This window comes from Leiobunum rupestre, chromosome 2 (assembly GCF_980474605.1).
Source record: "Leiobunum rupestre chromosome 2, qqLeiRupe1.1.hap1, whole genome shotgun sequence".
In the NCBI taxonomy this organism is placed as follows: Eukaryota; Metazoa; Arthropoda; class Arachnida; order Opiliones; family Sclerosomatidae; genus Leiobunum; species Leiobunum rupestre.
The window spans coordinates 67,965,439-67,975,615 of record NC_143385.1 but is presented as its reverse complement, the minus strand read 5'-3'; the positions used below and the strand labels follow the sequence as shown (position 1 = coordinate 67,975,615).

General features: G+C 36.7%; 1 protein-coding gene across 2 annotated transcripts; it reads left to right on the top strand.

The window, feature by feature from the left end:
- Window positions 1–7,365: 7,365 nt before the first annotated feature.
- Window positions 7,366–9,396, top strand: LOC149958861 (uncharacterized). Of its 2 annotated transcripts, XM_090165067.1 has the most exons (4): window positions 7,366–7,447; window positions 7,571–7,645; window positions 8,718–8,909; window positions 9,003–9,396. In XM_090165067.1, the coding sequence occupies exons 1-4, from the start codon at window positions 7,438–7,440 to the stop codon at window positions 9,011–9,013; spliced, it is 288 nt and encodes a 95-aa protein (XP_090021193.1). In that variant the 5' UTR covers window positions 7,366–7,437; the 3' UTR covers window positions 9,014–9,396. The 2 variants fall into 2 exon arrangements, with proteins under 2 accessions (XP_090021193.1, XP_090021192.1); XM_090165066.1 differs by having other exon boundaries at window positions 8,718–9,396.
- The last annotated feature ends 781 nt before the right edge of the window (window positions 9,397–10,177 follow it).

Genomic DNA, 10,177 nt, shown 5'->3' with positions numbered 1-10,177 from the left:
TTGGTTTATGTAGATAACCATACCCAAAAACCAATCAGTTCTACCTTGATTTTATATGCTTGAGTAAAGAATGAGTTTGAATGATACTACCTCCATCTAACGGGCTTAAAACGAACTATTTTGCAATGAGTTATTAGATTTTTTCTGCTGTTTTTATAAAGATGGTAATATTTATTTCCGTGTTTTTAGAGCGAACGGTCAAGCTGGACTACACGCGGGTTCCGCTCAATATCGAGGACGTTTTGGACAACCCTCGCGAGCATTTGATCGGCTATTGCGAAATCAATATGTCGATTGCGGAATTCAAAAAAGGGTCATAATATTATCATAAGATTTATCGATTTAATAAACTATATTAAATTTAATAAAAATAAACATAATTAATCTATACAGCACATTGTTATAAAGTTTTTTTTTCTATATACGCGCACTGAATACAGATAGCGCCACGGTATACCGGAATTCGATAGAACAGGCAATTTTTAAAAGGCTTAAAGGAAACTTTGGTCTGTACGTGGGGCCGCTGAATAGTCTCGAATGTGAATAACACCGAAAGATTGTAAAAAGTGTCCTAGCCTCGAATATGAATAGTCTCGAATATGAATAACCATCAAACTGATTAGCGTCGAAACTGACTAGTCTCGAAAGCTCAATTTGATAGACTCGAAACTGACTTCTCTCGAAACTGATTTAACTCGAATATTAATAGTTTCGAAACTGATTTCACTCGAATAGGAATAGTTTCGAAACTGATTTAACTCGAATATTAATAGTTTCGAAACTGATTTAACTCCAATATTAATAGTTTCGAAACTGATTTAACTTGAATCGGAATTGTTTCGAAACTGATTTAACTCGAATATTAATAGTTTCGAAACTGATTTAACTCGAATATTAATAGTTTCGAAACTGATTTAACTCGAATATTAATAGTTTCGAAACTGATTTCACTCGAATAGGAATAGTTTCGAAACTGATTTCACTCGAATATTAATAGTTTCGAAACTGATTTAACTCGAATATTAATAGTTTCGAAACTGATTTAACTTGAATCGGAATTGTTTCGAAACTGATTTAACTCGAATCGGAATAGTTTCGAAACTGATTTAACTCGAATCGGAATAGTTTTCACTCGAATCGGAAAAGTTTCGAAACTGATTTAACTCGAATCGGATTAGTTTCGAAACTGATTTAACTCGAATCGGAATAGTTTCGAAACTGATTTCACTCGAATCGGAATAGTTTCGAAACTGATTTCACTCGAATAGGAATAGTTTCGAAACTGATTTAACTCGAATATTAATAGTTTCGAAACTGATTTAACTCGAATATTAATAGTTTCGAAACTGATTTAACTCGAATATTAATAGTTTCGAAACTGATTTCACTCGAATATTAATAGTTTCGAAACTGATTTCACTCGAATAGGAATAGTTTCGAAACTGATTTCACTCGAATATTAATAGTTTCGAAACTGATTTAACTCGAATATTAATAGTTTCGAAACTGATTTAACTTGAATCGGAATTGTTTCGAAACTGATTTAACTCGAATCGGAATAGTTTCGAAACTGATTTAACTCGAATCGGAATAGTTTTCACTCGAATCGGAAAAGTTTCGAAACTGATTTAACTCGAATCGGATTAGTTTCGAAACTGATTTAACTCGAATCGGAATAGTTTCGAAACTGATTTCACTCGAATCGGAATAGTTTCGAAACTGATTTCACTCGAATCGGAATAGTTTTCACTCGAATCGGAATAGTTTCGAAACTATTCCGATTCGAGTGAAATCAGTTTCGAAACTATTCCGATTCGAATTAAATCAGTTTCGAGTGAAGTCAGTTTCGAGAGAAGTCAGTTTCGAGTCTATTCCAGTACTTCACATTGAGCTTTCGAGACTAGTCAGTTTCGACGCTAATCAGTTTGATGGTTATTCATATTCGAGACTATTCATATTCGAGGCTAGGACACTTTTTACAATCTTTCGGTGTTATTCACATTCGAGACTATTCAGCGGCCCCACGTACAGACCAAAGTTTCCTTTAAGCCTTTTAAAAATTGCCTGTTCTATCGAATTCCGGTATCCCGTGGCGCTATCTGTATTCAGTGCGTGTATATAGAAAAAAAACTTTATAACATTGTGCTGTATAGATTAATTATTTTTTATTTTAATTAAATTTAATATAGTTTATTAAATCGAATAATCTTATGATTATATTATGACCCTTTTTTTGAATTCCGCAATCGACATATTGATTTCGCAATAGCCGATCAAATGCTCGCGAGGGTTGTCCAAAATGTCCTCGATATTGAGTGGAACCCGCGTGTAGTCAAGCTTGACCGTTCGCTCTAAAAACACGTAAATTAATATTACCACCCTTTATAAAAACAGCAGAAACAATCTATTAACTCATTGCAAAATAGTTCGTTTTAAACCCGTTAGTTGGAGGTGGCATGCTTCAAACTCATTCATTATTCAAGCATAGAAAATCAAGGTAGAACTGATTGGTTTGTACAATATTTCGATGTTATTCACATTCGAGACTAATCATTTTCGAGACTTTTCAGTCGACCCCTGTACGTTCCAATTAATAAGAAATGACGAGGCGCCAGTCCCACTACACCCAACGATACTAACAAAATACCAACTCATATATTTATCAAATATATATATTTACCGAAATATTGGCCTTGCAGTAATAAAAAGCTACCATTACTATTTACTGATAGTTATTCTTAGATACCCCTAAAGTTCAAATATATCAAAAGTCTTAGAATTCGAATATCTAGTAAATAAAACAATCCCACTTGTTAAATAGTAATTAATATTAACGTTAACTAAAAACTTAAATAACTTTTGAATGCCACCTACGAATTAAATATACAGATGATTGAATTCGATCTACCTTCGTTATAAAATATAAAATTAAGTTTAACAGGTTTCTTAAAATAAATTATGAACTAAATAACGGCATTCATCAAGGCTAAAATTAAATTCCTCGCGTTATAGGGCTAATGAAAGTATTTTTCTCTCTTTCATAAGACCATGGTGTAATACATTACCCCACCCTTCCATAGCCCAGATATTTCCAAAACTTTCGCGGGGTATGCGCTGGACATAAGACAAAACCAAGCAACATTCCCTCAGCTCACAGCGATCCTAGGGAACCATTTTCATGTTCGCGGGCCTCCAACAAAGGCGCAATTTTTCAAATCCTGCAAGGTCAAGACCAAGTCTCTCGCTAAAGTGACATAAACTACCAGCTTCAGCGATCTCCCCCGCTTGTACTCAATGACACAGACAAGGGTGTGCCACGAGTTTCCGCTTGGAAACGAAACTAAAAGTAAACCCCGAGACCCTCATAACTCCACGCAACCACGTGAAACAACCACGGGCGAATTTTACTAGATCAGATGACGTCATCCGTAGCATGTGTATCAGATTTGTATCCTGGTGTACCGATAACAGAGTGCACACCACCGGAGGTCTTCATCATAATGAACATGCCAGCGTCCACAGCCCGGACAGGTGACAGAACAGCCAAGGCAGCGAGAGAATCCTACCGCTGACGGTCTCACCTCCGACGCGAGCCGTTCAACCCAGGAGAAGGTGCAACAATGGGATGACCAACCCCCCACTTAGCACACAGCAGTGGGAATAAGAGCGGATGCTATAGCAACTCCATCCGACACCCTACCTACGTAGGTAGAGAGCCATACCCTTCTATAGGGGACCGACTGGCACACAGCGGTCCACATAACCCGGCACAGCTGGCACCGAACATCCGGTTTTTCCCCACAAGGCCGGGATACAGGACCACCGCGCCTCATACGGAGACCCGCCACCCCACAGCAGGCTACCCAGTCCTCCGAGGTGACCAGTGTGCCAGGACCCTCTCCGTTAGCCTGAACCGAAGCCCAGTTTCCGGAGGTAGAGATAGGACCATTTGATCAGAGCAAACATCTCCAAATGCCCCTCCCCGGTAAAGCCAGCAGTTTTTGCACACTCCAACCCCTTAAGGGCCATCCGTAGCATCACAAGACACTAGTCTTAAGTTCACCAATGACCCACATAAAACATGAGGTCACAATTTTTTTTATTAAACTGCTGCCAAGAGTTTTGCTATAAGCAGACTGCGGAAAGATGAGTTTGCTCGTGGGTCTATTTCGTACAACCTTAATTTTGAATTGGTTGGCTCCTTAAAAGAACCTTTTTTGGCTCCTTATTTGACATTTGTGTACGATCCTTCTGAGGTTCCCAAGTAGACAGCAACCAAGCTTTGCCTAGTGATGGTGCCAATACTACCTCAAGATATATTTTAAGGCTACCGTTGTAATTCCTCTTAATATTTTATGCTTGAATAACAAACGAATTTGAATGATAGCACCGCCATCTAACGGGTTTAAAACGAACTATTTGGCAATGACTTATAAGATTTTTTCTGTTGCTTTTATAAAGATGGTAATATTTATTTTGCTTGTTTTTAGAGCGAACGGTCAAGCTGGACTACACGTGGGTGCCGCTCAATATCGAAGACCTTTTGGACAACCCTCTCAAGCATTTGATCGGCTATTGCGAAATCAATATATCGATTGCGGAATTCAAAAAAGGGTCATAATATTATCATAAGATTTATCGATTTAGTTAATTATATTAAATTTAATTAAAATAAAAAGTAATTAATTAAAACAGCACAATGGTATAAAGTTTTTTCTATACATAAGCCAAATTGTGTGTATAGAAATTATTAGAAATTTAAAGTGTCTTAGAAAACAACTGCTTAATATTATGTTCTACAGAATTTTCACTTTAAAATGAAGACATCATTTACTCGTAGGCTTGTAGAAAAGGCTTGGCACTTTCCCTTAAGAAAACTAACAGCTCCCATTTATTTATCATTCTGAACATTTTCACCGACCAGTAGATTGATTTGGACGTTTTGTGGTTTTTCCTAGTCAGATTTTTCAACAAAGTGTTCTTCGACCACTCAATCCTTTTTGGAAACTAGACGTTATTGTGTTTTTTATAAATTGAATCCCGTTCAACGGTATATTTCGTCTCAAGCTTCGCCGATCATACAACAGCGTCGGCGATTCAAACAACGAAAATTGGGAAGGTATTAAACCCAATGAACGGAGTCAGTCGATTCCCTCGAACGACAGCCGTTTACCTGGAATATCGATTTGTAGGGACTACAGCGCTTTCCTAAACAGCATTTGTTTATTCAGCATTTTCCAAAACAACGTTTTTCAAATCAGCGTTTTGTCATAACAGCGTTTTCGGAAACAGCGTTTGTCAAAACAGCGTTTTGTCGAAATAGCGCTTTGTCATAACAGCGTTTCTTTACATAGCATTTCCCAAAATAACAAATTGTTCAAACGGCGCTTTGTCATAACGGCGGTTCTCTAAAACGCATTTTGTCGAAACAGCGTTTCGCAAAACTGCGCTGCTTTCTACAGCAAAACGGTGCTAACCTAACCGTTGCGCGCTAGCCTCGAGATAACTCCCTCTATGAATATCGAAAAGTCCCCGTAGCCGAAATAACCCCGTTAAAAACTCGTGAACCACTGGTCGCTCGAAGTCGAGGCTTGACCAAAACCGCTGTTTTAAGAAACCGCTGTCTTGACCAAAACCGCTGTTTTAAGAAACCGCTGTCTTGACCAAAACCGCTGTTTCAAAATCGCTAATTTGAGAAACGCTATATTCAGAAATGCTGTTTATGGAAAAAGCTGTTTTGACAAACCGCTCTACTGTGAAACGCTTAACCCAAAAACTCTGACTAAACAAAACGCTCTTTCGACAAACCGCGGTATTGAGAAACGCTATTTCAACAACCGCTGTTTTAACATAGCGCCGTTGCAACAAAATGCTATTTTGAAAAACGCGCTTTTGAAAACGCTATTTTAACAAATGCTATTTTAGTCAAGCGCTCTATTCCCTACATACCGGAATATCTACTTTTCTTTCCTTGGGGTGCTTTCTCGCCTCCTTGACAGTAGCGGCGCTAAGGGTGGGCTGTAGTGGGCTTTAGCCCCCTGCATTTCTGAGAGGGGCCACATATTTATATTAAAAGGGCCACATATTTCAATTTATGAATTTTCTTTATCTCTAGAAATTTGTTTTATTGCCAAGAAAAGTGTTTCTAAAAAACAACTTTCAAAATCAATTTGTTTACTCAATAAGACCATAAACAGATAGATTCGGGAGGAATGGAGCGGAAATTGAGAGAAAGTTGAATGGACAATAGAAAGAAAAGATAGGGAATTTAGGGAAATACCCCGGGCGTGCACGTGTCCCCTCTAGGTCGGATACAAGGTCCAGTAAACGCGACGAGAGCCGCACCAAGAAAACGACCTTGCTCTTCTCGCTTCCTGAAAAATTTATAAGGGGTCACTAAATTTGTAAAATGGAGTGTAGCTACACTCCATGGTTGTAAGGGCCACCAAATTCTTAGGGGCCACAAAATAATGAGCCCACCTGTGAAAAAACCTTAGCGCCGCGACTGCTCCTTGATCTTTCTTTTCCCAATCCAGAGCGACTTTTACGTAGAGTTCAATGTTTGAGCTGAACCTCGTGTCCATTTTGCCTAGCAAAAATAAAGAGAGATAAGCTTTGTAATTAAATTTATTCTTCTCAACAGAGGTGTCTGTGAGATTGCTCTCATTCTTTCTGCTGACCACCGTCAATACGTAACGGACAGTTCTGGTCACGACAAACAAATACTTCGCATTTCGTTTTTGCTTTCATAGCGACGTTCTCTTTCAGATGTTCTAAGACATTTCAGTTATATCTATTTTTCTCTCTAACAAAACGTTGGCGACTTTATTCGTGGTCAAAAAGCTACTAAACGTGGAACTTTCGGTGCTGCCAATGAAACCCAGGTGGTTAGCGATGAACCCAACTGGTTCTAAAGCAACCTACATGTAAATTTATTTTCGAACTATCAATACTACTAAAAATCAAACTTAATTTTAATAGCAAGTCAATGTATTTTGAAAACCAACGTCTCTTTAAGAGAAATAACTTTTTCAATGATTTTATGAATTTTTTTAACTGTCTATCTGTTCGCAGTTATCACATCTTTCTGCGCTAAAGCCACTTTTATAAGCTTCGCGGATTAGGTGTAGCCCAAAACCTCTTCATAATTTATCGGTTTTGGTGTTTTCAGTTCACTCGTACCAAACAATACAGACATGACTTACGCCTCCACTCGATAATAAACTTATCTTCAATGTAGAAAGGTTTATTGCAATTCCAAAATATCATAGGCAATATTTTTGAACTACGCAATGAGTTGAGCTTAATTTCCTCATTGTATCGCTCAAATTTATTCATAGTGCTTTCAAAATATTTTAATTCGTATGATATTAACCTTCTACTTGAATAGAAAAGCATTATCCAGCCCGCTTATCAAGCAAAGCGCTTATTTCGGAAATGGGGCACAGTAAGTTTCAGCTCACTTTATTTCATGAATGACCACTTTGTCGCGACCCTTTCGTGGAAAGTGTTTTGAAACCCACGAACGGAAAGTAAATTCTGGATGTCTGTACCGTTTTTTTTGTTTCAGTCATGAAAATGATCTTTGCGTTCTGTTGTACGTTTATTCTTCAATTTACTTTTATGGCGAGTGCTGCCGCTAACCGTAAGTTAAGATGTTCCATCACTTACAGGGTCTACAGAGTTTATAAAAAGACTAGTTTAATTCATTAAAAGCTTTTTGGGTTCATAGCGTGGTTCGGGCAATCATAGTCCGTTTTCTCTTGGTAGACATTGTTACCTAATTCTGCGATAAACTTAAGTGATCTTACTAACAGAAACTACCCGAAAGCTGTAATTAGGCTAAGCCTAAAACCCTTTTTCATTTTAAACCAAATATAGAGGGTTAAATGTTTTTTAATTTTAAAAATCAATTTTTAATAGATTCCTAAAATTTACAACGTGTATTAAGAAATTTCATGGATTTGAAAATAAATTTCCTTGAGAGACGAAAGACAAAACCTTCAATGAGAAAAATTTAGAGCTTTGTATTACCCGTGATCATTTTGTGGTCAAATCATCAGCTAGCTTTTGACTAGTAATTTTTAAAACTGATCCTTATCTTATATATTATCTTCTTTTGACAAATTAATCATTTGAATTAATTTTCGAAATCAAACGGAGACGGAATACCTAGTGTTGTAAGTTGGAAAATTTTCCGCGTAAAATTTCCCGCTCGGTAAATTTTCCGGAAAATGACCGAGGCCTTTTTTCCGCAAAAGTTTCCGTATTTTTCCGAAAAAATAAAAAAAAGGTTTCATTCCATGATTAGTGTAATATATGGTTTGCAAATTTAAATAAAGCGGCATTTTCTCTTCGTTTTATCGAATCTAAAAGTAAAACTAAACCTCTAGACTAGCTTTAAACTGATTAACAATGTAACACTATTAATGTTTTGTAGTATGTTTACTGATATGAGACATTTTATATCGATCAAAAGTTAAAAACATTAAAAACCCTTAAAAAGTAATTTATGTTTAAATTTTTTATTTTTCCGATTTGCGGAAAATTTTCCAGACAATTTTCTGGCAAGTTTTCCGCATTTTATTTTTCCGGAAAATTAACAACCCTGGGAATACCTAATTTATCATATTTATAATTTATATTTATTTATTTCTTAAAACTATATTTGTCTTAGCTGACTTCGTTCTCTTGACATTTTTAATTTTTGGATACAGGGAACATTAAGGCATCTGATCTCCTGAGTGACGTTACGTGCCCGGTCGAAAATGCTTTTTATCGAAGCCCTGATGACTGCGTTCATTTTTTCCAATGTGAAGACGGTAAAGCGAACAAAAGGACATGCGAGGACGGATATCTGTACGATGTTAGAACGAACTCTTGTTTAACAGGAAATCAAACCATTTGCGGTGAGATCATTCTGCATTTCTTAGATTATAAGTACCAAAGTGGATTATAAACTTAAAGAGCTGATCAAATTTTCCTTAAATTCAATATTTCAGGACTAAATTAAGCATTTCGAGAAAAGTAATTTCTTTTACATCTTGATGATGATGAAGAAAAATTACTCTTTTTATTTCGGTGCCAGCCAGAGAAATAGGCCTGGCCAAGGATAAGCAAGATTATAGAGCGATTTTATAGATATCCAGAATTATAGATAAGGTCTCGCATTTTTTATAGATAAGCAAAATTATGGAGCGATTTTTATAGAGCCACCGAATTTATAGATCCAAAATTATGGAGCGATTTTTATAGATACTTAACCTCGCCTTTTTTCCTTGCCTCCAGCGTTTTTTCAGAGCCTCATTCACCACCCGTCCTTTTATGGATACTTACAATGACCGTTCAAGCCGCTGACTTCTACGCCCCAGGGGTCCCCCTTTTTTTCCGACAATAGCAAGCCAAGAATGTTGCTCGCTCTTTTTTTGTAGGAATAAGTCTCTTTCACGACCCCCGTTCAATTGCCTAATATTAGTTGAATAACAAGACTTATATTTTTTTCATTTTTTTATTTTTAATTTTGATAATACACCAGACTAGGTAAATGAGTAAAACACAAGAAGAACAAGTTATACGCCTCTCAATTAGATTAGTATAGTCACTTAAAATGGTAAATGGACTCGAATAACAACCAAACATGGACTAATTAATGTATACACAGGGACGGTCCGCACAACGCCACTCTCTCATAAAATCGGCGACTAAGTCTTGTTAATGCTGTTCCCTCTTTTCCTCCCCCCTTAAGCAAAGTTAGCCGAGTCAAAACGTCATCAAACGGAAAAACGATGCTGCCCTCTATCTGCAAGTCTTGGAGTCTATCGATGTTGGCGTCTGCTTATGATTTGAAAAACGAACGGTTTTTTTCGTTCATTTGAATAAGGTGTATGATTTAAGAGCTTTAATTTATTTAAGTAGTTTTACAAATTAATTATGAGTAAAAAGCTGTGTTTACCCTTCGTGTAAAAGTGATTCGAAGTATTGTCATAAAGAACACACGAAAGATTTCTTTATACCTTTCCTATTCATATTTTTCTAAGCCTTGTCCAAAAAAATCTTTGATTTACCATTATCGGAATCACTTAAATCCACTTTTTTAATTTTCTTTTGGTCTGGAGAAATTGAGAATAACGTCTCGAATGTATGGGCCGAAAAATTAATATCAATCAATTTAATTGTT

Excerpts from the sequence above, each read along its gene's own strand:
- LOC149958861 (XM_090165066.1), top strand. Across the intron at positions 7,646-8,717 it reads GGCGAGTGCTGCCGCTAACC|GGAACATTAAGGCATCTGAT; the intron begins GTAAGTTAAGAT and ends TTTTGGATACAG.